The sequence below is a fragment of the Melitaea cinxia genome, chromosome 16, assembly GCF_905220565.1.
Source record: "Melitaea cinxia chromosome 16, ilMelCinx1.1, whole genome shotgun sequence".
NCBI lineage: Eukaryota > Metazoa > Arthropoda > Insecta > Lepidoptera > Nymphalidae > Melitaea > Melitaea cinxia.
The window spans coordinates 5660026-5687542 of NC_059409.1; the positions used below are offsets into that span (position 1 = coordinate 5660026).

Consider the following 27517-nt stretch of genomic DNA (forward strand, 5'->3'; position numbering starts at 1 on the left):
AAAATTTTACTAAGCAATAATTAAATACATTAAATAGGTATCAAAAACTATTATTAAAGATATCGGCAAAGATCTTGAGCTCTCGGTGACAGAGGGGGATCGGTTTGCTCATCGTGCAGGAGTTGCCTTTAGTTTGCGATTCATTTACGTCGCACACCAGTAAAATGTTGTTTTTTTATACATAAGAGAAAAATTACTATAATTATACAAAGTGTTAAAAATGTTATTAGTATTAGCGGTAGCCAAATTTGTCAGTCACGAGGACGAGAAAAAGGATTTGTAATGAGGCACTAATTAAGGGAGAGGAACGAATCACGAAAAACGAATGACAGTTTTGCAGCGAAGTGCGATTGGCTAGGCAAATGTACAACATGATGATTACCTCGCTCCCATGTTTCGCTTTATACCATCAAACAAGCAAAAAAACAAAGTTGCTGGGCAGATTGATAGTTAACGCTCAAGGTCCGTGCCTATATTGAAGTAAATTTAGTCTACATTAAAAAAAGAATTTTACACATGGCAACACCCAAAAAATCTTTGGCAATTCTTAAAATTAACAAAATCCAAAATATCTAATAGATTGGAATGTATCGGTATTTTATTCGAGGTATATATGTATTTATATTATAATTTGGAATGTATCTTAGGTGTATTATAAATTTATTTTATTGAAATTATGAATTGATTGGTATTGTGTAAAAAATCTTTTTCTTTAAAATATCCGTTTAGTTAGTTTTGTCATCAAAAACGACAATTAGGAATATTTTCAACAATATATATATCCAATTTTTGCTATATTAAATTATAATTCTTAATAATAATCTTAACTATATACATAACGGTTAGTAGGTACAGTGCCCAAGTGTCGCTCATTAGCAGGACGGATTTGATGTTAAGCAATATAAAATATTTTTTAAATTAAATGTCTTTTGGATTACGTAATTAATTACATTAATGGAGTATAAAAATCTCACTCATGTGCAGTAAATAAATCTTTGGTAAGTCATGACAAAGAGCGACATTTAGGCGCCATATTGGTCTATTTCGAATCTTGTTATCTTCATATTATGCGACGCTAGCCCGCTGGTAACCGACTCATTTCTACGTAGACTTTGTAGACTTCCCGTTGACCTTCCAGGATCTCCCTTTAACACCCCTGATTGTTCTACCTTCCGGTAGGCAGGGATCCCCGAGGGTCTGCCCTCGACTCCCCCAGCGACACTTGGCTTAGAACCGTTCGCGTGTTGCTGAAGCTGTATCCGTGACGCTCGTTCCATTTCTCTAAAAGAATTGGGGACTAGTTATTTCGCGCCATGACTACTTTATTTATTTTATAGTTATCAAAAGCATCAGACAGTAAGCACATTTGCGTGTTGCATCATTATTGTAGAAATCTGACGGTGACTATTATAGTAGTTGTCAAAAGATACACAGCAAATTTGATTTAGCTTATAAAACCTTCGTGCTGTGTTTCAGAAACTCTATCGGTGGCGAATGTTTGAATATGTCTAATTTATTTAATTGAAGCAATTAGTTTTTGTTTTTGTTTTAAAATTAAAATAATAAATGGTTTTTACAGGTAAAGTTTTTTAGATAAGACGAAACAATGTATTTGCGTGTGTGAAAGCAAATCGAAAGCGTCTACCATGCAAATCTAAACACAGCACCGTGCACAAGGAAGTCGAAGCGATGATACCTTCAGGTTCGTATATAGGAGGCGAGCGCGGACGTGCGCTCCGGTCTCTTGACGTGGTGGCATGCGGGCGATGAGGGATACGCACCGCTGGTGAGGCCGGCGAGCCGGGACAGCGGGCAGCACAGCGCCGCCGCGTACGCAGCTCGGTACTGCGCGTTCATTATCACGTAGATGATCGGGTTCACGCATGCGCTCGCGTACAGCAGGAGGTAGCCCGTGATGTGAAACACTGAAATAATCATCATCATCATCATTACAGACTATACAATCCACTGCTGGACATAGGCCTCCACAAGTTTACGCCAAAAATAACGTGAACTCTTGTGTTTTGCCCATAGTCACCACGCTGGGCAGGCGGGTTGGTGACCGCAGTACTGGCTTTGTCGCACCGAAGACGCTGCTGCCCGTCTTCGGCCTGTGTATTTCAAAGCCAGCAGTTAGATGGTTATCCCGCCACCGGTCGGCTTTTTAAGTTCCAAGGTGGTAGCGGAACTGTGTTATCCCTTAGTCGCCTCTTACGACACCCACGGGAAGAGAGGGGGTTTTGTCAATGGTCAGTAAGGCAGAAGTATGTGGATATTATATAATTTATATATGTGTATTGGTGAAATAATTGACAGTTAAGATTTCTACAGGCTGTTAGGCCCTTTTTCAATTTATTTAAAAATAGTTGGTATAAATGTTTTCGGATAATAAATAGAAGGCACTTGTTCATTATTGTTGTACCTAATTATAGGATTCATAGTCCTCAGAGGTATTATGATTTTTAGCGGTTCAATGAATAATAGGAAAGGTTTGGTAATCAATCATTGATCAAATGATTAATTCATGTATCAACGAAAATTTTTTTTATGTTTTTCTATCAACATTAACGTAAATGTTAAATTTTATAAAATTTATATTCCAGTTTATTATTAGGAAAAGAGTATATGGTACAGTATTTAATGTTTCAAACTTACAGTGTTAGCTGTATTAATAAATTTAATTGAATCTTTTATATATATATATATATATATATAAGACGTTAATTAAAATAATTTACCAGGATAATGTACGTGGCTATCTGCAACCTTCGCGATAGTGATGGGCAAGTAGCAGACGAGGAAAGACAGGAAGATTGCGAGAACCATCTTCGTAATTCTCCACTCGTTGCGACGCGCTTTCGTTTCCCTCGTATCTTTGATCGTTGATCGTTTGTCACTGCCATTATTTAACGTACTACTCGGTTTCGTGTGCTGAGTACGTTGATGTTCACGCATTCTTTGCTCTGAGCTGAAATATTTAAGCAATCAGTTTAAGTACTTTTGTAAGTACTTATTCGATAATAATTCTTCAAGCGAGTATGGATTTTAAGACAAGAGATTAATATATACCTAATAATGTAATAGTTTTGTGGTTTTATTTTTTTTTTAATTAAGGAAATATGTAAAAGTTTAATAATTTTGACTAGTACCCTTTTTATAAGTCCACAAAACAACACTTGTAGCCTGACCCTTACAGATACGTAAGGTATACTATTTTACGAGTTCATAAAACTCAATAAAGTATAAAAACGTCAGCTTCCCATTTGTTCTCGCTCCATAAAGATAAGGAAAGCGCTTTAGAGCATAAAAAATCATATTACCTGCCTTTTCCGGTTAGAAATGAAATGTACCAAAATAGTCATTGAAACCAATGAAATTGCACTTTTTAAAGTCTGTTATTTTTCTTTAAAGCAATATAAAAATTTAGTTACTAAAATGTAATTTTATACGCGCTATATTTTTATCCTTTTGGTTCTGGATAAATGTGCAGGCGGGTCAAAAGATCTTGAGAGATCACCGCTGGTTAGAACCTTGCAACAACAAATGGGTTGCTGACTTAGGTAAACGGGTGATGACATGAAAGAAAAAGAATAACGGTTAGGGGTTATTTATTGTAGATTGGTATTACAGTTCAAGGAATAATAAATGTTTTACCTGTGTACGACCCAAAATATTCTAGCGTAGCAAATGAAGATCAACATTGCTGGAACGATGAAGGCGATGACGAAGAGTGCCGTCTTCGCAGAGCGGCCGTTGTCATCCGGCACTATTGAACACGTGCCTAGCTCTGGGTCGTAGTCGAATTTACCTAAATAAATATATATATTTTATACTATTAAATTATGTGTTCACAATATCGAATCAGGGATTTATTAAGAACGACTTTTGACCGACTTCGACCTTAAGTACCGATATAATTTTATTTTGTAGTAATTGTAGTCATATACTAAATAAAATTTGATATTTTTGATGTAAAAATGCTTCAATATCTGCTTTATTTCTCAGAAATTTTATCATTCAATTAAAAATAATAGAAACTAGAAAAACACAACCGATTTTATTAATAGTCCTAGAAATATGAATATTAAATAAACGAAATTATAGGAAATAAAATAGTATCAAAAAAAATAAAATACGTTGACGGAGGAAAATATTAAATAACTAGCTGACCTCGCAGACGTTGTTTTGCCATATATGTTTTTAAACCCCCTTTGTCCCCCCCCCCTATAACTTAGGGGTATGAAAAATAGATGTCAGCTGATTCGCAGACTTACCCGATACGCACACAAAATTTCATAAAAATTGGTCCAGCCGTTTCGGGAGAGTATTTTAACTAGCATTGTGACACGAGAACTTTGTATGTAAGATTAATAAATTTATAAAAGCCACATTTCAATATAACAACCGCTCTGTGTAGTGGTTTGTGTGCCATGTACGAGCCTAAACACCGACTGTTTGCAGGTTCGATTCCCGCTCGGGATGGATATTTGTATTTGTTTAAATATTTCTTTCCGATTTGGATGTCTGTCCTTGTGTGCGTCCTTGGTCTCCCCACCGTGTTAGAAGAACACGTCAAGGTGTCGGTCCCGTTTGTTATTATAAGTACCTGATAGCGATCGTTACTCAAATAGGGAATATATTCGCCAACCAGCATTGGACCAGCGTGGTCGATTAAGCGGATTAAGCTCCGATCCTTCTTCTACATGGAGAAGGAGACTTATATGCCCAACAGTCGGATGTGTCAGGCTGAATTATGATATTTCAATATTGATTATTTTAAGTTTAGTCAGTATACAAAATAGCAAATTAACAACAGAATCTATTAGGTATATAAAATTCTCGTATCGCGGTGTTTGTAGTTAAACTCCTCCGAAACGGCTTGACTGATTCTCATGAAATTTTGTGTGCATATTGGGTAGGTTAGAGAATCGAGCAACATCTATTTTATTTATCCCCCTAAATGTTACGGGTAGTCCACCCCAATTTTTTTTTTTAATTTTGAGATAAATTATTTATTTTTTATTTTATTATGATTTGGCGTTGAAAAATACATGGAACCCTAAATTTTCACCCTTCTACCACCAACCTCTATTTTTAAATAACGTTTAGCGGCAAGACAACGTTTGCCGAGTCAGCTAGTTTTAATATAAATCATACGAATAATAATTAAAAACGTACAATTAACCTGAAAATGTCGAATACCAAATGAAACTAAATTTATACATCTCTTAGGAATAGAGAGGCTATTCAAAACCCCAGGTTGACTGCTTTGTTTAATACGAGTAGGCTTTAGTAAGCTGTCTGAAAAGTTTTATTTCCATTTACCTACCTAAATAAAGACTTACTGTTAAAATTAATGCCTTCGTTAGTAAAATACATCTGCTTATATTACATTACATCCATTTCAGTTAAGCTGTAACAATAATCCCTGTGCTACAGGGGATTTAATCATTTCTGAGGACTATTTACATTTTAAGTTAACGATGAAACTGAATGTGCATTTGGATTTTAGTAATTATTATTATCGTGCATTTGGACATTTAAATACATACATATATTATCTAATAAACATGAACATAAAAATTATATCGTGTTTTGCATACACATAATTTTTGTAGTATAGTTAGATCTTTGTGGTATTAAAATTGATCAAGATTACGTCTAAGAATAGAAGGAATAAACCAATTGCCTCGACGGCTATTGTGTCATCATATCTTTAAATAAACGAATACGTTTGCACTGTGTATACACTGCCTACACAAGGATTATAGGGAACTGAATTAGTTGCTTTTAAAGTCATTCATAAAATGTACTAGAATTTTATTTCTTTAATTTTCGTTTTTTGTCTTTTTTATCCGTGTGAGCCAGAGCAAAAGTTATTAAAAAGGTATACTCAAGTTTAACGACACTCATAGTTTATTTCAATAATATTGAATTAAATACCACTTTAGGTGCTTAGCGCGACAAGTCTTACCCCAAACTCCAAGGAGTGTTGGTATCTGCATCCCGTACGAAAACATCCAAGAGAAGACGATCATAAGGGCTATATTGTGTTTCCGGTACACACGCGAGTACCAACTGTGATGTGCTATCATTATATACCTGAAAGCAAATAAATGAAACAAAAGGTCAGGATTTAGAAGGAAAATTAAATTTAACTTATTTATTAAAACAAAAATTCAAGTGTATAAGGAAGGAAGGAGAAACCGTATCTAAATTAATTAAAGGTAAACAAAAATAGCTTTTATCAACCTATATAAGCTATTTTTGTTGCAACAGATATACTGTGTGGTTACGGCAGTAAAGAATATAGCCACCCCCTCTCTTCCCGTGGGTGTCGTAAGAGGCGACTAAGGGATAACACAGTTCCACTACCACTTCGGAACTTAAAAAGCAAACCGATAGCGGGATAACCATCCAACTGCTGGCTTTGAAATACGCAGGCCCAAGACGGGCAGCAGCGTCTTCGGTGCGAAAAAGCCAGCCCTGCGGCCACCAACCCGCCTGCCCAGCTTGGTGACAATGGGAAAAACATACGAGTTCACGCCGTTTTTGGCGTGAACTCATGTGATGCCAATGTCTAACAGTGTTACACACGCAAAATAGGCGCAATGTCGTCGAGTTGCGGAAACCAGCCCGTTCTTACCTTACCTTACCTATGTCTAGTAGTGAACTGCGATAGGCTGAAATGTATATCAACAGATATCAGAGTCTGAGTTCAAAATGACGACGAAAGTTGGTACACAAAAAAAAAATTTCAGCTTTTTATTGGTATTTAGTTATTGGGCTTCTGTTAACCACATCTACAGATCTCTCTGGGTAAAGCCAAACCAACGCTTTTTGTTTGAAGTATCAAAAACATTACCACCCACTATAACAAACATAAAAACCGTTTTGTGTTGTTCTGTGGCGTTTATAGGGAGATATAAGTTTTTACTACAAAGCTGATGAAATATAATCTCATAAATCTTTGATGGAATAAATAAAGATAATAATTGTGTTTGCTAGCAAATGAAAAAAACCGACTTCAATTACACCGACAAGTAATACAATGTAAGTAGACGAAATAAAATAAAAATAACAAACGCACTAGTGGTCATTACGATTTTCGAGGGTACCCCTCGATATTCTTGGGATATCTCCTTACCAACAAAAACAGAATTGTCAAAATCGGTTCATAAACGACGAAGTTATTCCCGAACATATATAATAAAAATATTTTTATATGTATATATACGTTCGAATTGAGTAACCTCATCCTATTTTGAAGTCAGTTAAAAATGTAGATAAACAAAAGAAAGTATTGTTTGCGTCTATTCTCTATTTTATTTACTTTTTAATAAATAAAATAAAATTAATCTGAATTCTTAAGAACTATCGGCATTGCATGAACTTATTGAACTTACTGAAGTTTCGTAAATTAAATTAATAATATTTATTAATATAATTAAGTTGAATAGCTTGTTGCACCAAAGTGCCCAGAATATTCTGGTAAGACACTAAAATTATTTTTGTGCAAAATTTGTTTTAAGAGATACAAAAAAATCTGGCTGAATCATGCTCAGACTCTTAAGAGGGAACCACTAACGATAATGTTAAATGTAATAACAAGGTGTTCATTTGCTCTTCAGATGTGATAGTTTTAAATGTTTTTCGAAATTTGTGGAGCGAAAGCAAATCATTGTGAAAATTGTAAGCTACAGACATGTAGTGTGTAGTCTATCCCCGAAAATCACTAAACTGTAAAATGGTAGTCGTTTTGCATATGTAATTGAAAATTTTTATGTAATAAGTGTATAATGTTTCTTATATAATAATATAATTCTGGTTATTGGTCAGCAACTAGCGATAGTTAGCAATGTTTATGATTACAGGGGAATAATAATGTTAAAAAATTATAATGTAGGGATAAGGTATATTTTAGCAATGTTTCTGATTACAGGGGGATAATAATGTTAAAAAATTATAATGTATGGATAAGGTATATATACTACAAAGTAAAACGGCTACGAACTTTTTAGCCTATTCGTTCTGTGATATAAATTAAAAAAGACTTGGCTTGCATTGACTATAAAATTTGAAAACGCGGTATATTTTTTACATTTTAAAAGAATGTTACATAAAGAAAGTGTTTTACTACAAAATCTTATCAAAATTAGTTCAGGGCAATATGATTAATTATATTTAAATAACTCGGAAATAAGACATTTTATTTAATAAAATTTCATACAAAATTTTGTATCACCAAAGTGTTTACCGCATTGTTTAAGTTATCAAATTTTTTTTTACTGAAACTTATAATAGGTATATATAATTTATATTAAATTCTTTATACAGATAAATACAAAAGCTTCCTGTTACTTTATTAAAAACTACACAGGGCAGGAAAATGAGTTTCTTTAGAATATTGGATACATAGTAACAGATATATCCACAAAAATTATTTATACGTTTTCATTTGCAACAATATCACCAGCACCTGCGACTGTGTCTATAAATCAATTTCTTTATTTACGTAAAAATATATCTACATTCTGATGCCTTTTTACCAAATGCCACCGTGTATCGTTAGGAATTATTAAGTTAAGCCTATGATTTAAATTACGCTAGACGTCGTTGATGTCAACTGTCATTTTCAAAGTTTGCTAATCGATTTTGAAGTACAACTTCTTTACATACGCTTGATTTGAGGAGTAAGCTGGTGAATACGTGGCGAGAGCATTATGAATAGTGTGAGTAGGCGACGCGAACGGAGTAAGAGAGAGAGGTGCGAGCACTCATTTTCTTTCACTGTTTCTCTCATAGCCGTATTCCTTTCGTATATCTAAGACACAGTGCAGGCCTATTGCTAAAGAAGCTTTACTTCAGTCGTGTGGTCGTAAAGCACGATCATTTTTTGAAACTTCGGAGCTCTATTTTACTAGTTGTCTTGATTTTAGTTATTAATTTAAGATTTAATATTTAGTATAAATTACGTAGGTACCTTTCAGTGTTTATTGATAAGTTTTTTATATTTTTAGGTTAAAATAGACCAAATTGGAATTTTCGAGTTACAAGAATATTAAATGAACTTTTTTATTTATCCTTATTTTTTCATCTGATTTTTATGAGGGCGAAGCCGTGGTTATAAACTAGTCTACCTAGTGTACCTGTTATTTTTTCCAAGTACTCAAGATTTTTAAGTAGAAGTTATAATCCCTATGTTCAATGGTTTCTATCCTAATGGAAATTCATTATTTTTTATTTTCCTCCATCGAAATGTATTAATCTACACTAACAGATGTCTTTTAAAAAAATACCTACTCCTATATATGTGTACACAATGAAATAATGCCATTCCATTATTTCAAATGCTATAAAATGGACTTAGTGATTTTTTTAATCCGACCATTCAAATGTTATTCATTAGGTAAAGTAAAATTAAAAAATACAAAGTCATATATTTTTAACCGACTTCCAAAAGGAGGAGGTTCTCAATTCGACTGTATTTCTTTTTATTTTATTTTATGTATGTTACTTCAGAACCTTTGACTGGGTGGACCGATTTGGACATTTTTTTTTTAATCGAAAGGTGGTGTGTGTCATTTGGTTCCACATAAATTTATTTGAGATCTAACAAATACTTTTTGAGTTATATCTAATAATGCGTTTTTACTTGACTATTTTTTCTTTGACCTACGTTGTATTACATGTCGATGTAATTGAAGTCGGTTTTTTTTTCGTTTGCGAGCAAATACAATTATTCATTATACTGATTATGTTACTAATAATTTGATTACAAATTGAATGCTAGTCATGTAATGATTATTCGTTCTCATGAAATTATAATACGGTGCGTAGTACATAACTAGGTTTAATAATGCCTTGACTGAGTTAAATGCTAATTGCATCATTGCACTGTGGGTTAGTAAGTTAAGTGCTAGAATAATATAAACCTAAACGATAAAAGATTACAAAAATGTATTATAGGTATACATTATGCCTTAAGCCCTCATCTTTACCTAAGTAAATTAAGGTATTGATCATTGGATTTCTTTGAAATATAACACACTAATAGAATTATTCTAATATTTATTATGTTAATATGAATTACAAATGAAGAATAAGCAAGTGCAATATGCAAGTGTCAAGTTCTGTATTGATGTGATTATATTGTATTATTCCGTTTTAATTTCATCTTTGAATTGATATATATGTAAAAAAATTATTAGTTGGATTATCTATTTTTAAAAATATTGTTAACTTAAATTTTAATATCATTATTATAATTTCTATATTCTGGTAGTGTGTTTGTCTCACGTGTATATGTTGTTTTGCTTCTAGTGTTTTTCTTTTTTTTTTTCTTTTTTTTGTTCTTCTAGTTTAATGATTTTTGTATATTCCTCTGCAGCTGGCGGGTGTATGGATGCCATTTTTTAGGGCTAATATAAATATACATATTATTATTGTATTATTACATAATTAATTACATATTAATATATCATTATTTATATATTCATATTTTATAATAATTTCTATTATATTACTATTTTTTTATACATACGCAAGTTTATGATTAGTGACAATGACGAAACATTTCATTCTTTTTCCTCCTCTGAATTGTGCAGCGATGACTTAAGCTTCCTTAGTATTCCTTCTCTTAGCGAAACTCTTGACTCTCAATTTCTTGATGTTCCAAAAAATTTAAATATCATCCACATTAATGCACAGAGTATTCCTGCTCACTATCCTGATATGTTGTCCTCTTTCCAAAATAATAATATTCATGCGATCTTGGTAAGTGAATCTTGGCTTAAGCCCTGCTTATCATCAGTTTCCTATTCCCTCCCAGGTTACGATTTAATCCGCAACGACCGTGTTGGGCGACCCGGAGGTGGCGTTGCCATCTACCTTCGCTCTCACATTTCCTACAAAATCGTTAGCCAATCTATTTCTCACGATGGGTATGGCCCAGACCACCTATTCTTAGAAATCCACCTGTCTAGTACAAAGCTCCTTCTGGGTGTTTATTATAGCCCACCAAACGCTGTTGACTATTTTGAGTCCCTTGAAAATCTCTTAGAAGTACTTACACCACAGTATAGTCACACGGTAGTGATGGGTGATTTTAACACCTGCCTCCTCAAGCAAGACTACAGAGCTTCACGCCTACGCTCTCTTGTAAGCTCTGTAAGCATGCACATCCTTCCCTTGAACGCCACCCATACCCTTCCCACATGCTCTCCATCACTCCTTGATTTGATATTTGTCTCCTCTCCAGACTTTGTTGTTAAGCATGGACAGTGCCCGGCCGATGCATTCTCTTACCACGATCTCATTTTCCTCTCATATAAGATCAGACCACCAAAGGCAAAGTCGAGAATTCTTCTGCAGCGCAGTTTTGGGGGTATGGAGTTGAACCGCCTACGTGAGGATGCTGCTATGATTGACTGGTCAGCGTTATTTAGCTCTTCTGCAGTGGATGAAAAGATTGATATCTTTAACTCCCGCCTAATCCAACTATACGATGTGCATGCTCCTGTTCGACCCGTGCGTATTAGACATCTGCCTGCTCCCTGGCTTACAACGGAAATTAAGTCATTACAGCTTCTAAAGAACAAAGCAAAAGTCAGATTAAGGCTGACCCAAGCCCGTCGAACAAGGAGAAGTATAGAATATCTCGGAATCGCTGCAACAAGGCATGTAGGGATGCACAACGACGCCATATCCATACTTCTGTTTCAGAGGAAGCAGACTCTGCGAAAATTTGGAAATTCCTCAAATCACTAGGAGTTGGCAAAATCAAACAAAATATAGCTTCAAACTCATTTAACCTTAACCAACTTAATAAATATTTCACATCCTCTGTCAATATAGACTCTAGGACTAAGTCTAACACCCTCAACCAACTTTCTGCTATTAGAACTCCGTTACTGTCATCATCTTTTACTTTTTCTCAATTGTCTGTATGTGATCTCAAGAAGAGCATATTAGCCGTTAATTCAGATGCCGTAGGATCTGATTCTATTAACCGTAATATGATCATCCCTATCTTAGATTCCCTTTTACCTGTTATAACTCATATCTTAAACGAATCCTTGTGTACCAATACCTTTCCTACCTGCTGGAAAGACGCTCAAATTATTCCTTTACCCAAGAAACCTAATTTCATCGCCTTTTCTGATCTTCGTCCAATATCAATCCTTCCTTTTTTGTCCAAAGTCTTAGAGCGTCTTGTCCATCAGCAGCTTTCACTGTTCCTGCACTCAAACAATCTCCTAAATCCTTATCAGTCCGGTTTCCGTAAAGGTCATAGTACGGCTACGGCTCTGGTCGAAATCACTGACGACATTCGATTAGCTATGGACGGACAGAATCCACGGTATTGACCCTGCTAGACTTTAGCAATGCGTTTAATACTGTCGATTTTGATATTCTACTGGCTATCTTGTGTTCTCTTGGCATATCTCCATCGGCAATTGGCTGGTTTCATAGTTACTTGTGCGGACGGCGGCAGCGTCTGCGTGTCGAAAATTCATTTTCAGACTGGTTAAACGTAATTGCCGGCGTTCCACAAGGTGGCGTGTTGTCTCCTCTTCTTTTTTCGATCTTCATAAACTCTCTCGGTCCTCATATAACTTCTCCCTATCACCTGTATGCAGACGATCTCCAAATTTACTCTCATGCAAAATTAGTGGACTTACCGACCTCTATAATTGAGTTGAATAATGACTTGGACAACATTCATAGTTGGAGTAAATCATACGGTTTAAACGTCAATCCTTCTAAGTGTCAAGTCATTATCATCGGTAGTTCAAAACTAGTGTCTCGAATTGACTGGTCACTTATACCACCCGTCATTTTTAATAACACCGTTATTAATTACAGCGATAAAGTAAAAAACCTCGGCATAATTTTTGACAGTCACCTCTCGTGGACGCATCAACTGAGTGAGTTAAGTCGCAAATTATTCGCAGCTATCAGATCCCTCCGCCGGCTTCAATATGTTCTTCCTATGCCTACCAAGATTGCGTTAGCACAGTCACTCCTACTACCGATTCTTGACTATGCTGATATTTGTTACCTAGACCTTAAAGAGGAGCAGTTAAATAAGCTTGAGCGCCTCCAGAATCTCTGCATACGGTTCATATTTGGTCTTCGCAAATATGACCATGTCTCCGATTTTCGTAATCAACTCAAGTGGCTCCCTATCCGCTTTCGCAGGAATACTCACATCCTTTCTTTACTATATTGTGTACTTTTCCATCCAGATACACCGCGTTATCTAAAAAATCGCTTTGAGTTTCTCTGTGACACTCATGAACGTTCCCTCAGGTCATCTTCAACCTTAACACTCAAAACTCCTTCTCATACTACTTCCTTTTATTCAAACTCCTTTTCTGTTAAAGCTGTACAACTTTGGAACTCTCTTCCTCTCTCTATAAGAAAAGCTCAATCTCTTGCCTGTTTTAAAAAATATCTAAAGGCGCATTTTTTGTCACTAAATACTTCATAATTATCATTATCAGCTCCATAAATATATATATTATATAGTATTTGTTTATGTAGTATATATGTATATATTTATTTGTATATATGTATGTGTATGTATATTGTGTGTATATGTATGTGTATATGTATATTTACTTCTATTAATATCGTACTGCTTGTTAACTATATGCCAATTCTTTATCAACTGTTTGTACACTTCCCTACCGCTTCTCTTTTTCTTCGCTATGTCCTATGCCCAAAGGTTGTCTGGAAGAAATCGCTCTTAGCGATAAGACCGCCTTTGTACATCTTTCTTTTCATGTATCACTTTTGTTATAATGTTTCTTTGTGGTGTACAATAAAGAGTATTTATTATTATTATTAATAACAAATAGAATATAAATCTCTGTAACATATTTAAAACGTAAATAAATACATTTCTTTACGGTCGATTACTTGAAATAGAGATAAGAATAATAAATAATTAAAGCGGGATTAATGTAAAAAATCACGTACAAAGGTAGCCATGTGTGCAATCTCGTTTTGTGTTCTTTCCAGTGTTACGAACAAAGACAATGTAACCGTTATCCCCTGACCTACACACGAGATACAACGCTGAGACCAAGGAGAAGTCGCAAAGGTTTACATGCTGTGCATTCTTATTACTCATTAGGATTCTACATATGACTCTTAACGGTCGTAGTCGCCAATCGATATGAAATTCTTGACGTGATTATACGCTCTATCATGCATGAATGAATTTTATTACAATCAAATAATTTAAGATGATATAATATGTACATTTAAATTGTATTAATTAAAAAAAAATGTGATTTTTAAGCTTATTAGGCATTTAACCTTTTATATTTAGATTTTATGAAAAGCACTGATCGTCCCTCGTCACAGCGCACTCTCGTATAGTCATGATATCGTCAGCTAATATCTTAATAATTTCCCTGATTCAGAAAGATAGGTAGCAAAGTCAAAACGGCAACTTGGAAATAGGAGAGGCTTCTTTTTAGAGCAGTGGCTTACGGTAGTGACATACGGGCAGGGACGACACACGGGAGTTTAAATTTTTAGTATTCTAATATTTTTCAAGGTTGTTAATTAAACAATTATATAAACTAACATACAAAGAAAACACAAGGGACTCACCTGTTTAAGGTAATGAGAGCAATACTCAGTAGAGACACTCCTACATTCCCATATCGTAGAAACGGTACCAGTTTGCATAAGACGCCCCCATGAGACCAAGTCTTGGTCCAGAAGCCCGATATAGCGAACGGTAGTACCACAGCACAGAATAGAAAATCAGCTATGCACAAACTGGAATAAAAAATACTAAATTAGCTTTAATAGTTTCATATATCAGTTCGAAGTCTAATTCTTCGAAAAATTTTTTTAGGTTCTTTGAAATGCTACTTCTTTAGGCGTATGAGGGTAAAATTTTTACGGATAAAACGGCAACGTGTTGATGAAATGGCAACCTTTTTGTCGATGACACTAGAACGAAAATCCAATGCTTTAGATTTGTATGAATATAAAGGAGACTTAAACATTAGTTTGTCAAAGAAGTTTCACTCCTGATATGTGTACTTTGTACGCACGCACTTTTTTGTTATAAAAATAAATACGCAAATAAAGATTTGTTTATACTAAGGCTATACTAGTTTACCTTACCCGTACTAGTTTTCCTTTTAAAATTAACTTCATTGAAAAATAAGCTACTTTGAAGAGACACAAGACATTACATTATACTTTTTATCTTAAGGAAAAACGAGCTGAAAGATAACAAAGAAAACATAAAAGAACTTTTTAACGTCTGTTATTTTTTTAAACTTGAATTTCTAAGAATCTAGTCTCATGACACTCGTTTGTTTTATTCGCTTTGCTACGAGGGAGAAATAAAAAAGAAAAAAGAGCATTTTTTTTGTATTCGAGGTGGGTCATATCTCATGACTGATATTTATAAGAATTATTTTAATAATGAATTTACGCATTTTAAGACTTAGCTCCGCAATAGCTTTATGGTATAAAAATGAATCCGAATTTCAATATCCTTTTTAATGTAAAAATGTAATGGGGTACATTTATTCCAATATTATGAGGTTGAAGAGTTTGTTTGAATATTTATTTGATAGAACGCGCTAACCTCAGGAACTACTGGTTTGAACTGAATAATTATTTTAGTATTTGTCAAAAGATTCCGTAAAGTTCGTAAAGTAATAAGAGTCCATAAACCGAGGAAGGCTATATATAGGCTATATAATATTTTACTTAGTTTTATTCCTCAAATGAACACCGGGCAGAATTGGTTGTTTGTAAAGCGAAATATAAGCGGGTAATATTATACTTATTACAATACATAATAGATATATTTTATTTTTGTTCAATACTACCCAACAAGAATACACTCATTGTTTCAATATTGGTCATTGCTTTAAAACCTTACTTGAACACGTACTCACCTAATAATAAATGCAGCTGCTACGTTTCTCACTTTAGGGCATTTTAACAGGGCGACGACTGTGAGGAGATTCCCAGACAGACCCACCACCATGATGATGGCTGTGACCACCGCCGCGACTGTGAGAAGTGCTGGGGAAGACCTAAACAAGTACAAACTTGGTTAAAAAAATTTAAGTTTTATTTTCCTTTTTAATATTAGATAAAATTATGAATGAAAACGCAACTTTTTTCGATGTCAATAATTATACAAATATTTATTTGCCTGTCAAGGATTCGAACAACACTACACAAACAAACGCCGAGACCACAGAAAAGTTTTTTTTTAAAAAAATTGCTATAGTCAAACTATATTGTGACATTTTATGTGTGAATTTAATTGTGTTTTTAATTATATGATATAAAATCAACTAAATAAGAACATAATGTGTCAAACGCTTCGTTATTAAGTTATTAAAGTTGTATCTTTAGTCAACTTATATGCGAGTTTTGTTTAGATTAGAACAAATTTAAAGAGTAAGACAACAAGTATTATATAAAAAAATTAAGCTGTCAGAAATTATAATAATCTCTCACGTCGCGCTCCAGTAACTGTATCTTCGTATAAATTCAACGTATAAATACAAAATTCTTAATATTTTTAGTTAAATACACAGACAGGTCTGATGTAAGATGAGATAATAATTATGTAATGTATAATAAAATGGCAAGCAATATAACAGATATAAGAACAAGATGCGATTTTTCTAATAGCTAGACGAAATCTAGTGGCTAGACGGAATATTAACGGAAATTAAATTTTTAATATGTTATATAAAGAGAAATCTGAAAGAAAAATTCTATTGTTACGAAACAAACTTTTGAATTTGGTCCTACGAAAGGACATAATGAAAATTTAATCCGAGTTTTGTGACATTTGTAAAGAAAGTAAAATGAAAGCCGTTATAATTATTTGGTTCTATATTAAATTATAACGTAATAATTAAAGTTATTTGTAAGTAAATTAAAGTTATATTAAAAGCTTCAATATTTATAATTATTATAAAATGTATATTCTATTTGTCCCGTGGTCGCAAACCCTAGAGCGAGCTATATGCATTGACAAATTGAGTAGAAGCAATTTAAAACCAAGTCTAGAGATATTGCAAAAAAAGACGAATTTACAGTATCAAGTTTTCACGTTTGCACTTTTTAATACAAACTACAATTTAAGTTCAAAGTCTATTAATAAGGTTCAATTTTATTTTACCCTATATTTCATTTAAATAAGAGGAAAAAAGGGGATTGTTGTTGAAAGCATTTAGCAGGAAACGTTTTAATAATAGAAACGTAATAATAAACTACGGTGAACATTTTTAAAGAGAAAAGTAATGCAATATGTTTTTATTATTTAAATCCTGTTAATTGTTATGCTTTAACATTCATCTTTTAACTATTATTTCTTGTTAAGCCTGCACTTTGTAAAAGCTTAAGAAATGTTCACTGGTATAATTTTTATTGTAAATTAAATTAAATTACTTTTAACCCAGAGGAGCGTGCATTTATTAAACTTTGTTTAGACGAAAGAAAATACACGTGATATTTAATTATCTTACTAAGATTAAACTTTTTATTGATTAAATTTTGCTCTGAATCTATATTATAACTAAGTAATTAATGGAAAATTAATCACATAAAAATACTACACTGTTCTTTAAATTTATGAAAAGTTAAATAAGTTTTTAAACAAAACATTTTTTTCAATATTACTTTAAAAAAAGTGAAAATGTTGAAATAGCACGACTAAAAACTTAATTAATTGTAATGAGAGTCTAAAAAGCTTAACACGTAGGCACGAAACAAAATGTAATGTCTATTAGGGAGTCTAAATGTTATTACCCTGTTTTAAAATAACATTCCAGTAAAGTTTTTCTCTTTATAATATATGATTTTTTTTATTCATATTTTTTATGATATTTTATATGTAGCAAATTATCACGTGCTAGTTTTCATTTTATGTTCCTTTTTTAAAGTAAAGTATTTGTTTTATTAAACTATCAGATTTTTTAAATTGATATTTAATACTATCATCGCAATATACAGGCACATAGTTTAAAAATGTTACATCAAATATTAGGATAATACGTGTATTCGGTGTAATACCTATACAAATTTTTCTTTTACTGCAAAATTTTCGCTATTATACAATACGTTATTTAATAGCAAAGCGGTCTTTGTTTGTCCCTCCATCCTTTTTTTTGTTTTTAAGCTTTTGTAACGTACTTTTTAGCAATTTCTATCCAAAATCATTTATAATTAAATAAAATAAGAAAAATTCAATCCGATTATCGTATCGAAATAAAATAAAGTAAGCATATTCTCAGACTTCATAGAATTCATTCAAGTAACCCTTAGGTACCACAGAGCGGACCGGATGTCTTTTGTGCCTAGCTTTTATTGCTAACGTGAAAATAACCAAAGCATTAAGTGTCAGCGGTGTTGTAAGTACTTTTAATAATGAATAAAAAGATTTTAAAACAAAGCATAAAGAGGACTGAACAACGAATGCTATTTTTTGTTTTAAATGAACACATGTATGCGTGAATTTTTCATTTTTTCGTAAAAAAAAAAAAGAAAACGAAACATTAAAAATACATGTAAGAATATTTTCTTTGTATCTAGAATGTATTCGTAATTTTAAGCATTTTAATGTTTAAGGCATGTACAGTTTGTGGTTACAACTCTCCTTTTTTGAATCGTTATCTGACTGATAAATTCAGGGAATTACAGAATTTTTTTATTATATTTATTATATCTAATAATTTAGGTAGCTTTCATTAACATTGTTACAAGTATAAACATATTTAGTTTAAATTATTAAAAGAAAAATATTGAATAGATTACGAAACCGTAGTTTAATATATTATTATACTTACGTAAAAAAATAAAAAATAAAAATAAAATTAATAAAATGTGTAGTGCGTGTATTGTTACATAGGTATTGTTTAAAAAAAATACAGTCGAATTGAGAACCTCCTCCTTTTTTGGAAGTCGGTTAAAAATGAACAGTATTTTCCAAACATAACACAGACTAACGTAGCGGAAAATAGCTCATAAATACCATCTACTACATATAAAATAAAAAATTAAAAGCTTTGTTTTGTACTTACTTTGAGAGTTCACTCTGTTGCACATCTGTGTAATTAAATATTTCTGTGTCGGCCATTTTTACTATCTGAAACAAAAATAAATATAATTAAACCATCTGATGCTACAATCTATTTTTATTTTATTATCTATCAATCATTTTATTTGTAATTTATTAATTTTAAAAGTTTAAGTGTCAATAATGTAATAATAATGAACTAGTTTCATTCGCTGCCTCGAGCGTGTGTGTATTATATGACTTGGACAGTTTCGGCTTTATCCATCAAAATATAGACTATGTCATTGAAAACGTAGCATTCTAATAGGCATTTTAATCGGTATATATAATTTCCTTAATAATATTAGCATAGAATAGTTATTGAATGTGCAGTCTATAACAGTCATATATTTAAACGTATAACATATTGTACTAGAACCTAGCTACAATAGTTTCAAATACAATTCTGAATAGTGTTTTAGTTGTTGTAGTTTAATAAAAGTCAACATCTGCCAGTTACATCATCTGTGGTTACCAGGACAATCGCTTGTACGAGTACCATTCCTATTTAGAATCGAGAGTAAGCTCAAACGAAAATGAATCTTATTACATGTCATTTCATTTTTTTTTTCTGTGTCAAGTATATATTTTTAGTCTCATTATTTTTATGTTGACGTATAGTTTCATCTGTTTGTAAATCATTGTTTACGTTTGTTTGTGTACCGGTTGTGATATTGGATTTTATGTTGTATTTCAATATAAACTATAAACTTGTGTTATTAACGAATATCGCACTTTGAGAATTGTTTGTTAGTTTTCTTGTAACTAAACTCATAAAACGAAACTAAGTAAATTTTTAGTGTCTACTTTAATAATTGTAAGAGTTATTTTATCCACGAAATAATCAAATATAAAGATGTATTTACGAACATGAGATTGCACATTTTCATTTATTTTTACAAAAGTTAACATTGCATTATTTCTTTAAGTAATCCAAATTTAAACGAATACTTTTTAGGTTCTAGAGAGCCATTTTATGGACTTGTTGAAAATTGAAAATTAAAATTATACCTACATATACCACCTGTTTAACTCCTAACTGTCTTTCTTCAAATAAGGTATCCTGGATGAGTTATAGATCACGTTCCAAGTGAAATAAAATTTCTAGCCCCTTTTTAATTTTACTTTGTCTTAATATAAGAGCTACTCTGGCAACGTGCTTCTGCATAATCGTCCAAAACTATTGTTCTTAGCCCTAAAAAACGCTAATAATACCACATACTGCCACAATAATAGCTGCCACATGCAACTAAAGAGCCGCCTATGGAAACGAATTCGTTTTCTTGTAGAATATTTTTTACTGTAAATTATAGCTGTGCTTACGCGTTTATCGCTCGTCAAAGAAGCTCGTCTATTTAAACAAAGTCAAATTTAAAAATATAGGAATTTTTTCCCCGCTGATCGTGATCTTATTACACATACAGAACCCTCCCTTTGAAGAAACATAGTTAGGAGTCGCACACCTTATGTAATTATAATAAAATAGCCAGCAAATTAGCTATTATGTATATAAAAGTTCTATTTTGGAAATTTAATTATTTCTTTTATGTGTGTCTTGCTTGTGAGATGTTTTTTAAATGCAAAAAGGCATAATTTTATTTATTCTTTCATAAAAGACGCGACACATTAAACATGATGCAACCGTTTAGATTTAGCCTTTCTGAATGACGCTGCTTTTCATATCGACAAATTTATGTAATAAGTTCAGAATATAAGTAGAAACAATTTCTTTTCATAATCTAGTTAGTCCAAAATCATCGCTCAATTTCAAAGTTTGAACCTGTTGATAAGTGTCTCAAACGCTGGAGGCGTGTTTTACTTTAACAAGCAAAAGAAAGTTATCCTGTAACGAGAAATAAACAACATGGTAATTATAAACTTCAAGTAATATTGTTAACGAGGTGTTTTCTTCTTCTTCCGAAAACATTTTTTTTTTTTTAGTATAAAATAGGCTTGCGTGCGATCACTATGTTGTCGTCATTCAAAAATTAAATACAACTAAACCTATTTCCTTCGTAACACAATTTTAAATATTTGTAGTCTGCGCTTAGTTGATTCATATTTTATCTTATAAACGTTCATTGTTGTTTATGATTAGAACTGCTCTTTACCAATTTAGATTTTTAACTGTCTAGTTCCGTCTTTTTGATAAACGGACTTTGCAAATAGAGTTAAACGAAATAAGAATGTTGTATTCTGAGCCATGTCTCAAAATTTGACAGGATGCTTTTATAAGGATCTGGCTATTTAAAATGTATATGTGTGCATGCATGTCTGGAAACAAAAGCTTTGTCATAGGTGAATGTACTTTTAATAATCTAAAGATAATTGAGGTTAATATTTTTAATTGTTGTGATTGTCTTTTTTAATCGTCATCGAAGCAATCGTGTTTGTTCCAAAAGATTACGTTATTGTTTTTTTAACGGTTTTGCACGTGTGGTATTATCTTCACGTGCCAAATTTATGACATGATTATAAAAATAAGAAGGAAATAAAAGCGTCTTTGTTTGTTTATCAGTACTGCAAAATCGATCGTTTTGTTTGTAAACAATCTCAAACAATGTAAGCAATTAATCGAACTTTACTTTATGAAGTTGTGTGGCTACGGCAGGAACTTATAAAAGCCGCCCGATGACGGGATAACCATCCAACTGCTGGTTTTGAAATACACAGGCTGAAGAGGAGCAGCAGCATCTTCGGTGCGACAAAGCCAGCCCCGCAACAACCCGCCCGCCCAGTGTGGTGACTATGGGCAACATACGTGAGTTCACGTCATTTTTGGCGTGAACTTGTGGAGGCCTATGTCCGGCAGTGGTCTGAAGTGGAAAACAGTGGATAGGCTAAAGTGATGTAAGAAATATGTGTTTGTCCAGCAGTGGACTGCGAGAGGCTGAAGTGATAAATTAACCTTTGGGAAATACTTTGTAAAGTTTTTAAGTAGAAAGTATTTAAATTTGTAACTTTTAAGAATTTAATTTGAAACACTCTTTCCCTGCAGATGCAAAGTCTCAGACGTTTCTAAGATATAAGAGACAACATACTTTGACTCAAGAAGACATCTATCTTATTAAGCTAAGCATTCAAAATAATTTGAACTAAGACAAGATTAAAAAAAAAAACTTGGTATGATGTAATAATAATTTAAGAATTATTCCGTCTCAAGCTATTACAAAATATTTATTTTAAAGTAGCGTTTGAGCGTCAATCGATACATCGCAACCAGAAATTACCTGATGCGTTACAAATGAACGCAAAACACGCGATTTGCATATCTATGAATAAGAAATTAAGTTTATTATACAATAAATTAACACCTTCGTTCGCGAAAGTGCTATTACTTGGTTATTATTGTAGAAGGAAAAAATATAAGCACATTTACTTAATAAATAATGCTTAATGTGTCGTTAAATTGGATTTTGGGTCAGAATTGCTATTATATTAATGAAATCGTTTTTGTTTTCTAACGTTTACGTGAATTTCACTTATTATAATGAAATCGTTTTTATTAACTGAGATAAAAATGTAAGAGATTATATTATCGTTTATATTGAAATTGTAATTGATCGCTATTCTATTACTTAATTATTTTCTATCTTATGAGGTATATCGAATTTTTCTAATGATGAAAAATACTTTTATTCAAGTTCAGTGGCATTGTGTAGCTAAGTTTTTTTTTCCGATACGCCATATCATACTTTACATTCAAGTTGTATGTAGGTGCATAAAATTTATTCATTATTTTTCTGAACGTACCGCTCCTGTACCACTCCCTGATTTGCTCCAACGAGCCCACACAATCCTTACGTGTCAATGGCCACAGTATAATAAGCTACAATTATGTGAATTGGAAGCCAGGATTATATTATCGGTTAGTAAATTGATAATAGGCTACATGATCTAACGCTTCACTGTGTCAGCTGAAGATGATAGGCACGTTCCGTTGAAGTAAACAAGATCAAAATATTATTGTTTTCGTCTGGAGTTTTGGTTTGTGTAAAATAGTTGTTTTGTAAATTTTCCGTAGTAAATTTACGACAGTGTTAATATATGAGGTAAGATGCAACATATTTATATTGTATTGTTGTACGACTATGTAATGAATGTAAAAATTATATTATTCTGAATGCGATTGTTTTAACGGATGGATGTTTGTTACTTTTTTTTTTTAGTGATATACATCCACGGGCTTATGAACCCATGTCCTTTTTTATTCTAAAAACATGCAATTTTTTTTTTTTTTTCTATTTCAAGGTAGGCGTTACTGGATGTTTGTTACTCAATTACGCCAAAACGATTGAATACTTACAAAAAATAAAAAATAGTTTATTCGCTTTAGCCCGTAACATCACACTGCTGGGCTAGGTCTCTTTCTCATATAGGAGAAGGATCGAAGCTTAATCCAACACGCTGCTCCATTGTGGGTTAGCGGATATATTCTATATATAGCGGATCTATAGGAACTATAAGTAATGATTGCTATCAGGTGTATATAATAACAACTGGGACCGACAGCTTAATGTGCTCGCCAAGATACGGTCGGCAGACCAATAAAAACAGACATCGAAACGGGAAAGAAATATTTGTACCAATGTAAATAATTATTCCGAGCGGGAATCAAACCCGCAAACGGCCGGTGTTTATGCGCGTACACGGCACACGCACCACTAACTACTCTAGAGCGTATGTTAGTAAATAAATAAAAAAAATTCTAAAGACAATTTAAACACTGAAATATAAGCTATTTAACCAAATTGCTTAGCACACCAATTACTAGAATACTTAGTTATACACTTACTTAAGTTTACATAACGTTTATATGTATATGTTGGTATTATTGTATTGTAAGGACGTAACATTATACAGTCTAACCTTTTACCGTTTAACCTTTTAATGAGCGGTCACTATATTCTATAACATAGAACTGTACCTGCTAATGAAATAGGCTTACGTAATGGCAACCTCAATCGCCAAATTACCCTATTAAGCTATTTAGACTGTGATGTAAATTTCAGAAATGGAATCTTAAACAGGTATACCGATGATTATTTATTCTATACCTTTATTAACAATTCTATACCTTTATATTTATAAAAACGAATCACCAAATCTTTTTGTGTGTGTACATACGTATAACTTACGAACGACTGCTCCAAATTAGAATTTACTCTTTTTTTTTGTTGCGTTCATAATTAACAGCCTACCAGGGCAAAGTTTGTACAAAAAACCGGCCAAGTGCGACTCGCACTCGCACACCGAAGGTTCCGTACAAACAAAATTATTAAAAATATTTTTATTATATGATGAAACTAAAAATTTATGCTTTTCGCAATTTCAAAGCGTACGTTTATCTGTGTAAAATGTAGCTTCGTACCAAATTTCAAGATTCTGAGGTCACGGGAAGCTCCCTGTAGGTTTTGATTCCCTTGCGAGTGTCGAAAATTTGCACCATAAATGGTTGTATCTTTTGATTACGTTGGCTTGGAAGTTTAATTTTTTCACAGCTCCAAGAGACAATCGACTTGAGTATTTGATACGAATTTCAGTTCGATACCTCCACGTGTTCCTGAGAAAAAGGGTCTTGACAGACAGACGGATAATAAATTGATCCTATAAGGGTTCGGTTTTTCTTTTGAGGATGGAACCCTAAAAAAATACATACGGTATGTGGTTGCTGAGTTAGCTACTATATTTTAGACTAACCCGAGGAAATTTTTCGCGTATTACGAACTAAACCTGTGAAATTAAAATATTCGTAACGTTTTTAGTTTTAATTTTTTTTGTGCAATTTTGTTGATACATATTTTATTTCAGACGAATTGGTATATCCGTTTTCAAGTATTGCACTTATCATTACACTTAGCGATTTATTTTCATTACTTAGCGATTTATATAGACAATTGTTATTACAGTGTATTTAAATTTATGCAAAAAATATTATAATTATCATCGATCATTGTTTTCAAACGGAGACTTAAACAATACATCACACAAAACGATATGGTTTGACTACGAATTTCTTTTATCGTCGTTTAATTTTTTTTTCTCTTTTCTTTTTTTAAAAAAATTTCACGCGTTGGTTGTACAATTTACAAAAATCACAGACTAGGTCTGTCACCTATAAACTGGACTGTAACTAAATCTGTCATATAATGTTATTTCTCATGCAAGTGACTGTATGGTTGTAAATGAGAAAATAAAGATCTTTAATCTTAATAAGTTGATATATGAATAATATTGGGCGTTTATTTATTTATTTATATTATTTAATGTAATAAATAATAGAATTTTATTTCTGTCACCATAAAAGTCTAGATATACTTGTTTCACATGACCTACTTACAGTGAATGATTTTAAAAACCAGTTTTTGAATAGTCTTTGTTAAGAAGGGACTCGAATTGAACTCCCTTCGCCAATTACACTTCTTTTAAGAAGATCAACTGTTATTTTTTAAATTAACTTTCTAAATACTGAACGTAACGTTTTAAAAATTATTTTTTTCTTTCGAGATTTTTATTGAAGATAATATTTAATAATTGTGTTTGCAGGCAAACGAAGAAAAACCGACTTCAGTTATATTGACAAGTAATACAACGTAGGTAGACGAAAAAATAGTCAAGTGAATACGCATTATCAAAGATGACTCTAAAAGTTGTAATCAGATCTCAATGAAATTTAAATGTGGCCATATGGTAAACATCGGCTTTCGATTAAATTAAAAATCATTAAAATCGGTACACCCAGTAAAAATTTATGCAGATTTTCGAGAGTTTCCCTCGTTTTCTCTGGGATTCCATCATCAGAGCCCGGTTTCCTTATCATGATACCAAAGTAGGAATATCTCCTTTCCAACAAAAAAACTCCTTTTTTTGAACTCGGTTAAAACGAGTTATGCTAAAAAAATATTACAAGAAATAATTCTAAAGTGGTGACGTAATAAACTCTTAAGAATGCTAAAATAAACACAATCTGAAGATAATAGAAGTTTCAGTAAACGCTGTATACAATTTAAATACCGTTTTGTATAATAAGTATGTATATATTCGTATTTCGTACGACAGATTTAATAGAACGTTTCATTTTAGGTCGCCAGTCTAGCCAGACAGTGCATAGCTTACAGTTCGTTTTGAAGCTGAGTTATTGTATGGCAATGTATATATTACAAGACTCCGAGAGAATTTAAATAAGACACAAGTAAATATGTAATTTTAAGCTATAATTTGATAAAGTATAATTTACTTATATATACTTAGTGCTTAATTTGTTCATCATCATCATCATCAATCATTTCAGCCTATCACAGTCCACTCCTGGACACAGGCCTCCACAAGTTCACGCCAAAAATGGCGTGAACTCATTTTGTTGACGTACTTTTAGCTTCAAATAACATCATAATACCTACTAGCTTACCCAACACACGTTGTCTTTTTGAGAACTTTCAAACACAATATGTGAAGTTAAAACTATTCGTGTTTCAACCAAATATGACATAGAGAATTATAAAAATCGGAGAAACATTTCGGAATAAGAAAAACTAGTAACTACTTAATAGCTTGTTCTATTTCGTGAGTGCGACCATAAAAATCGTGACACCAGAATTTTATATACTAGATTTTTAAGTTGATTCTTTATAATCGTAATTCAATTTTTTAATAAGCAATCATATTGGATAATAAGGTTAGTACATAAATTAATATCAGCCCAAATTGTTTTTTTGCGTGTATTTTCCTGAACAAATGAACTATTTCTATACCAGTATAAATAAAAATATAGTTCAATTAAAGCTAAGAACGGGAATCCTAATTAGAAGGAACTTGCGATTGTTTAAAGTTAAATTAAGGCACTTACAGCTGCTCGTTGCTCAAGCTTGCGTCACTCAAGAAATGTTCAACATTTAAGAAAACTTATAACGATAACCTTTGATAGACTAACGACTAATTAAAATACTTGTTAGGATTCTAATGAAGTCGTGTTATAATCACATTTCTTTTAATTACAATTTTTTAATATAATTCAAATAAACAAGTAATATGAAAAGGTTTTAATGTAAATTGTTCCTATTAATGAATCCGTGTTTGTAAACCTCTATTAACATTAGCATTTAACTTAGGTAAGGCTTAACAGAAAATATCTTGCTTAAAATCTGTAGGAGCCCGACAGGGGCAGCACCTTACAGAAGGTCACACCTAAATAATACTGCTTTCAAGCAGTTTTGTGTTTCTGTGGTGAGTAAGGTGACCAGAAAACCTGGGGGGATTGGGAGTAGTTTGTCCTAGTTGTAAAAAAAAGCGATACCGCATACACTATAAGTATAAAATAATATTTCAACTAGAGAGGATAAGTAAAACGTAGTTTGTTAACGATTTAAAATTTGAACAATGTATATTATAGAGAAT

At 32.4% G+C, this 27517-nt stretch overlaps 1 protein-coding gene across 1 annotated transcript; it reads right to left on the reverse strand.

The window, feature by feature from the left end:
* Positions 1-1022: 1022 nt before the first annotated feature.
* Positions 1023-19144, reverse strand: LOC123661224 (G-protein coupled receptor moody-like). The gene is made up of 8 exons (XM_045596211.1): positions 19089-19144; positions 15942-16082; positions 14629-14799; positions 5975-6102; positions 3655-3808; positions 2739-2968; positions 1734-1925; positions 1023-1279 (listed from the first exon to the last, which is right to left on the reverse strand). Exons 1-8 carry the CDS (start codon positions 19142-19144, stop codon positions 1023-1025), a joined length of 1329 nt encoding a protein of 442 aa, XP_045452167.1.
* Positions 19145-27517: the final 8373 nt, after the last annotated feature.